The sequence below is a fragment of the Physcomitrium patens genome, chromosome 22, assembly GCF_059467195.1.
Source record: "Physcomitrium patens ecotype Gransden chromosome 22, ASM5946719v1, whole genome shotgun sequence".
NCBI classification, from domain to species: Eukaryota; Viridiplantae; Streptophyta; class Bryopsida; order Funariales; family Funariaceae; genus Physcomitrium; species Physcomitrium patens.
Genome location: NC_143431.1, coordinates 12285635 through 12292608, shown reverse-complemented (window position 1 = coordinate 12292608; position 6974 = coordinate 12285635). Strand labels below are relative to the sequence as shown.

Genomic DNA, 6974 nt, shown 5'->3' with positions numbered 1-6974 from the left:
CATCAAACTTCTCAAGCATAATAATCCTTGTCTCCTTCATATTTGCAGAAGAAAAATTTCCTAAATTTGGTTGTAAGATTGAACTACTTACTTCCTTCTTGATACAGATTTTGAACTTCTTCTGTAGGCATGGGATTAGTACCTCCATGATTCATGTCGGAAATATGAGAGATTTCTACTCTTAGAGTGTTAACAAGCTCATGAAGATCTACAATAGTTTCAAATCTATTCTCACTTCCGTTGAGAGTAGCATCCATAATTTTTTCTTCCATAGATAACTCAAAAAAAAATTTAAAGTTAAATTAAAAGATGATAATCTACAACCTCTAATATCAAATGAATTTTTTTATAGAGATGAGTATTTTACTCTCTTTAAAGTAAAAAATAATATTAAAAAAGAAGATTATTTATTTAAAGGTGGATAGTTCATAACCTTCAAAATATAACAATAGAAGTAGAATAATCCACTCAATTCTAAAAAATAATAATAAGATAGGACTCTTGTCAAACTATTAAGGATATAAATCTAAAAAACAAATATATTCTTGTATCATTGAAAAGAACTATGAAGTCACTCAAAGATGATATAGTATTGAATTAGAATAGCTATTACTAAAAACAAGAAGACTAAAAAGTCTTAAAATAAGAAGGACTACAAAGGCATTGATAAGAATGAAAAAAGCTTCACTCTTCCCTCCATAAATGCTCTTAAATAAAAGATGTGAAAATGTCCTATAAAACCTCTAAAATGTGTTGACCTTACAAGACACATATTTTAACCTGTAAAGCAAGTTTTTTATATGTATATCATATAATTAATTTATTCTATAAGATATTAAGACTTGGTTAATTTATTAATTAAATTTAACCCACCAATCAACTATAAATATATTTAATGTCAAAGCACCATCTATAAAGACATTTAAATATGTTATGAAATGAATTTATTTTAACTTATTTCTATACATACTTCTACTTAATTATTTAAGTATTTACTAAAATATGCATGTATATTTATGGTAAAAATTTACTAAAGACTTACGCAATTGGAAGCAACTCCAATGAAGTGTAATAATCAAAGATGTCTTGCTTTTGTAAAGAATCCAAGGCATCATTTAAGAATCAAGCACATTGACATTCCACATCATTTCATAAGAGAAAAGATTGAAATAAAAGTGATTGACATGAAATAAATGTCTTAGCAAATTATCAATTGGTATCCATGTTTCAAAAATGAAATTGTTGCTTATGATAGAATACCTTCGAATGCAGACCTTGTAGTAACAACTATATGATTGAAAGAATTTTTACTTCTACTTAAAGCACGAAGGACTGTAGGATTTGTCACTGGGCAACATCAACAAACTTGTAAAGTCTTCCTGCAAAGCTTGATAGTTCATGTGCATCGTCATCAAAAGGGGCAATTCAGCAGAGATCATAGCTTAATTGGTCTTAGCACATAGAACAAGTTTCTTAGGGCGTGATTTCCAAAATTTTACTCAGGTGTGTTGACTACGTGTTAATAACTGGACAGAAAGCCAGAAATCTAAGTTTCAAGGAGGTACCTGGGCAACGTGCTGAGGGGTGGGGTCTACGTTCACACGCCGGTGAGTGATAAGAGCGTAGTACAGTACGTAATTTATGTCAAATATGTCAATCATGTTCCTGCAGATCGCGCTAGACTTGAGAATTGGGTCATCTTCCGACCTAACCATAATTCTGTGAACAGTAACCAACGCACAATCGCCAAGAACGGTCTCGTGCAGAGTATGTACACTGGCATGCCATGTCTGCTCGAAAACTCTGGACTACCATTACATTGCCGCAAGAATGAATATAATGGCTACGCTAGTTTAGACGTGAGACTCAGTGCTCAGAAAGACGCATCCCCGTTCGGCGAGCACGGCCAGAGCTCTCATACAAGAGGTGTCAGAAAATTTGCATAATCATCACAGCACGATAATATAAACATTCAACAAGTTGAACTGTCAAAGGCGAGTGTTCAACTTAAAGCATCTCGATAAATCTAAGCGCAGGAGCCTATACTTGTGTGGATATATAGATACTGATATACCTCTCGAATTCCACCTATCATTTCCTCGGGTCAATGGAAGTGTAGTACATTGCATGGCAGAGGTTACACTCGGCATATTCACTGCCTTTAGTGACACACCTGACTGTAGCGAGTCGGCGTCACAAACGACCCGATTGAACCAAACGCGAACCTCAACTAGGTGCTCAGATAGACGCATCCCCGTTCAGTGAGCAGAATATATGCTCTCATACAAGAGGTGTCAGAAAGTAGAATAATCCTCACAGCACGATACTCTCATCTCGACCGAGACACAAATGACATGACCAGAGCATTCACTGGAGACAAACAGAAAATCGAATAGCTGTATTCAGGCTCCTCCACCGAGTTCAAAAGAAGAATACAACCGTAACCGATCCCAACCACACCGGTAGACACCAAAAACAAACGGAACTAAGCGACGACCCCGAGACACTCCGACTATCGAAAATTTCACTAGCGACATTAGGATAGAAAACTTTGCATCTCTACGTATCAAGGCATCTACGACCGCAGGAAACAGGACTGCGAAAGAGATCACTGGATTCTGATACACAACGTTGTTAGATTCGTGCGATGGCTGAGGAATAAATAAGGTTTTGCAAAATTGTTTAAGACACGGGAGCCGTTGGATCACGCCTCAGCCAATGGATGACGAGCGTCATCCCCATGTGGATGTAGGAAGTTAGGGTTTCATCCAATCTGCTTCTGAACCAATTGACAAGGAATTACAACTGGGTTAGAAATACGTTAGAAACATGCTGACAAATTAATAGCGAATTTGCTTGACTGTTGTTCAAAGCCATTAGTCATTATGCTTGTTTGATTATTGTGACAGTAATCAATTGCTGTGTGTGTAGCTTAGAAGTCTTGATAATCTTATACACAATGTTGTTTTTGCTCTCAACTTTTTGGTTTTTAAAAATAAAAAATGCAGGATTCATTAAAGATCATCTGATCACAACTCATAGTGTTGTGAAAATGTAAGATAATTCTCTTTTGCAAGGTATTTGGATCTCTGGTATTGTTGATTGTTCGTATTATACTTTCAGGTTTCTCTTTTTGTCTTTTTTTAATAATTTGAAAGTTTTGCACTGATTTGCTGGACTTGCATGTTGATATGGTTTTCGAATTTGACTTATGATTTCAAAAAAATGAAATTTGGTAGATAAATGTATAAATCATCAAATGTGAGCCTTTCTTTGTTCGTAACAAAATCAATAAAATTAAATGAAAATATGATTTATTTAAAAATAGTTAAATAATTAAAATGTTTTGGATCAATTCTTGGAGTGTTTAATCTAATATATTTTTTGAAGAAAACAAATGTTGAATAGAATCACTTTTTCTCAAAGCATGCAAAAAACAGTTTTTTATAGGAATGAAATATAAGAATTCTTATCCGTAAGAAATGACATCAAGTAGTTGTAAAATATAAAACTATTACCACATAATGAAAAATTATTACAAACATGAGGATATCATAAGCGTTGATGTATTGAATTTTATCTTCGTTAAATGCAATATACTGTTATTTTGATTTAATTTATGTAACACATCTTGTCTAAAGAGGAATTCAAAATAACCATATATTATTTCAAGGCAATCAATCCCTACAAGAAAAACCAAGTAATATAACTATGAGCACAGTAAGACTTTTGGAAACATACAAACTCTAATAATGAGCTAAAATGTATAGAAACCAACTCATAAATAATTCAAGACAAGACCATCTATGGGACTGCCGAAGGGCTGTATAGAAGTAACACAGCACACACATGTTTTTCAATACAAGTCCACACTGAAAGTAAATGAGTAGTAGCACTGGCTAGAATAAATGACTTCATTCCAGCCACAAATTTTATTGCAATTGAATTAGGGTTTATTTCTGGGACAAACAACATGGTACACGAAGGGACTAAACGCTTTGAAGAGCTCCAAAACTCTACCTAAACGTGTCTCCAGAACAGGCAGATTTGCTTTTGTACAAGACCATCTAAATGTGACTGAAGTGGGGAAATCTAACTTCTCGGTCCCCCCTGCTGCTGAGTTTGCTGCAACAGTGCACTCTCCGATTGCCAAACAAAATAAATGAAAGCGGCAAACTCACATGAGACTCATGAGTCTCTGCAAGACATACTAGAATATGTTGTCAAATATAACTTGATAAGCAAGTTCGTGCACTACACGGCCTTCTTCCTCTTCAAGTAAAGGTTCTCAAAGATGAAGAAGGCGAAGAGCGACCCAACTGAGAATATTGAGAAGACACCCACAGCGGCGTCAATGCTGCCATGGCGACCAGAAATGGGGATGACAGTGAAGGTGTTGTTAATCTTGTTGGGGGAGCTCTGTCCATACGCAATTTGGAGGTCACTGGAATTGAAGACGTAAGCACGAACAAAGTATTTAGCACCGGGGATCGACTTCGGGAGAGCGTAGGTAACTGAGCCCGCAGGTGCGTAAGGCTGTCTTTGGATTTTGTACAAACAGGTCTTGTCTTTCTTCAAGTTATCATCGGTCTTGCGCCACCCACGCAATGTCTGGCTCTCTTTCGCGAAGCATAGCCTCGTCTCGACCGTCTTGGCGTCAACTATAGCTGGTGCCGAAGCGTTCACACTCCAGTTCACCAAAATCGAATCTTGCCCGGTATGGACTTCTGAAAAATCAACAGGAAATGAGTAGTAAGAAGGTGAGAAAATCTGATACGATACGCAAAAAAACGGTAACAAACCTTGATGGCAAGAACTGAATATAAATTTTAGTCCAAAGGGTGTCCGAAAGTACAATCCAATTCAGCTGCAACATCAACAATAATGGACAGGAAGAGGAAATATAAATCTAACCTTTTATGTCTGAGTTGTTAGCCATGGAGACAGTCACCACCAAAGTCCTCTTACTCGATAGTGAATTGAATGAGACGAATCCTTCGGCATGGCTTACAGCACCCAGGAGCGCTAACAAAACCAAAAGGGAAACTGACAAATGGCGATAGGAATCCATCTGAACCTTCCTGCACAAGCGTACTGTTGATCAGCATCTTGTAACTCTTACCATGGTAGCTAAGATGTATTCGACCCCAAAGTCCAAAATTGAGTGATTGCTAAAATCAGATTTCAAAAGCAGTTCACTATCATGCTGCAGCCTAATGATCTCTCCGACCAAACTTGAATATAAAGCACTAGGACTACAAGAAAGGTCGAAGACAATCTCCGCTCAAACGCTACATCCTCCTACTCAGATGACAACGAAGTGGCTCTTCCAGAAAGTGGTAATTACGTACGGTGCAGTTGAACACTACTTGGTTGAAGACTTATGTAATAAAAGATAGCTAACGTGAAGAAAAGATAAACGTAGGACGACGGATCTGTTTTTTATAAATAGAAAAATAAGTCAAGTTGATCACTTGGGGCAAATGCAAACGACTGATACTCATGAAATAGGTTGTGAAGTAAAATATATGCGGGATGTTTAAAAAGAAATGGTGAATCGCCTAAGTAATTTAAGATGGCATAGTACTTGTATGGAGATAAGTTACAAGGACACTAACCACCGAGGAGATTTAGGTAGTTTATTTCCCAATCAACTCACGAGTATCACAGTTCAAAGCATGACAATATCAAATGCGAATCACTCACAAGAGCTACAATCCTCACAATGGCTACTCTCATCTCTCCACTCCCACCCACTCAAAAGAAGAAAAAGAAAACCTAGAAATACGCCAAATGTAGCAACACTCTCCGACACCGGATCAAGTTACGACATCGAATTCCTCGCACTCGACGGATTCCCACCTTCACCAAAACTGCTACCATCGAGACACTCCAAGGAAAGAAACGCAAGCCCAAACTGCAGGTTCCGGGTGGCTAGAACCTAGTCGAACTCAAGCACAGCAGCGAAGCAACTAAGGAACTTGGGTCGACGACTATAAACAAGGGAGTGATTCATCAACCGGCAAGTGAAGATTCTTACCACAAGCACCGGATCTGCGTGAGGTCAAGGATGCAGATGGCGACGGGGAGGGAGTGAGGGAAGGAGCTACTGCAGATGAGCAATGCACGTGATGGGTACTACTTATGAATTCCAAGGGTGCGGCATGGCTAGTGGGAGCCAGTGGGAGAGTGCCGGATCCCGGGGGGGATGCCGACGACGACGCGGGCACGTCGGGGATGATGCTCTCTCCTGATCTCACTCGCTCGCTCGCTCGCTCCATCGCGGCTCAGTGAGCGAGCGGAGGCGGCGCCCCGTGGACACGAGGAAAAAGAGCTTCTTTTCGCCGCTGCCACCAGCGGGCATTGCCCCAGCGGCACCTTTGGAGGCAAGTCCTAAGGGTTTCTCGAAGAGCCTAGGTTTTTCCCACGAATCTAGTTTTTCGAAATCCATGTTCCATCCAAGAATCTTTCCCGATATTGCGAATCTAGGGTAAGTATGAGAATCTTTGTGGAATTCTCCAACACACACCACTGTCGAAATCTAGTAATTTCGTAGATTAGATTCGTCAAATCTCTGTATTGCGCTGTTCTGGCTAAATCTAGGTAGGGGTTGTGAGTTTTCATGGAGTATTTTGGTTTCTGCGTCGTGTTAAGGAATCTAGGTTTTGATAAGCTCTTCGGAGATTATCAGCATTTCATGTCTCAGAGATTAAGTTTTTTCGGAGAATTGTGGGGTGGAATCTTCGTTTTCGTCATCCTGTTTCAGAGAAGGCATTGCAAGAAATAAGTTATGTGGGGCGGGGGGCATAAAGACATGGTTTCAGAATCAATTAGAATCTGTTCTTCTATTGAATTAGCAAGTGGATGTTAAGCATATTTATATATATATATATATATATATACACTCCTGCATAACTGGTAAAGTGATATGCTTTCAATTGTACTATGAGTACGACATTTTTTGTTTTTTGTGT

At 38.5% G+C, this 6974-nt stretch overlaps 1 protein-coding gene and 2 non-coding genes across 4 annotated transcripts; all 3 read right to left on the bottom strand.

Moving 5' to 3' along the window:
- Window positions 1-1870: 1870 nt before the first annotated feature.
- On the bottom strand, window positions 1871-1957 carry LOC112275416 (small nucleolar RNA snoR1). The gene has a single exon (XR_002967729.1). It is a non-coding gene; the product is annotated as a small nucleolar RNA snoR1 (small nucleolar RNA).
- Window positions 1958-2235: 278 nt separating this feature from the next.
- Window positions 2236-2321, bottom strand: LOC112275415 (small nucleolar RNA snoR1). Its single transcript, XR_002967728.1, has one exon. It is a non-coding gene; the product is annotated as a small nucleolar RNA snoR1 (small nucleolar RNA).
- Window positions 2322-3873: 1552 nt separating this feature from the next.
- LOC112274787 (high-affinity nitrate transporter-activating protein 2.1) lies at window positions 3874-6339 on the bottom strand. Of its 2 annotated transcripts, none has more exons than XM_024504551.3 (3): window positions 6041-6339; window positions 4915-5081; window positions 3874-4727 (listed from the first exon to the last, which is right to left on the bottom strand). In XM_024504551.3, exons 2-3 carry the CDS (start codon window positions 5069-5071, stop codon window positions 4255-4257), a joined length of 630 nt encoding a protein of 209 aa, XP_024360319.1. In that variant the 5' UTR covers window positions 5072-5081; window positions 6041-6339; the 3' UTR covers window positions 3874-4254. The 2 variants fall into 2 exon arrangements, with proteins under 2 accessions (XP_024360319.1, XP_024360320.1); XM_024504552.3 differs by lacking the exon at window positions 6041-6339 and adding an exon at window positions 5863-5992.
- Window positions 6340-6974: the final 635 nt, after the last annotated feature.

Coding starts and splice junctions, on each gene's coding strand:
- LOC112274787 (XM_024504551.3), bottom strand. CDS start 5,071: ATGGATTCCTATCGCCATTTGTCAGTTTCCCTTTTGGTTTTGTTAGCG. Junction 4,728..4,914: donor TAACAACTCAGACATAAAAG/GTTAGATTTATA, acceptor TTGATTTTTCAG/AAGTCCATACCGGGCAAGAT.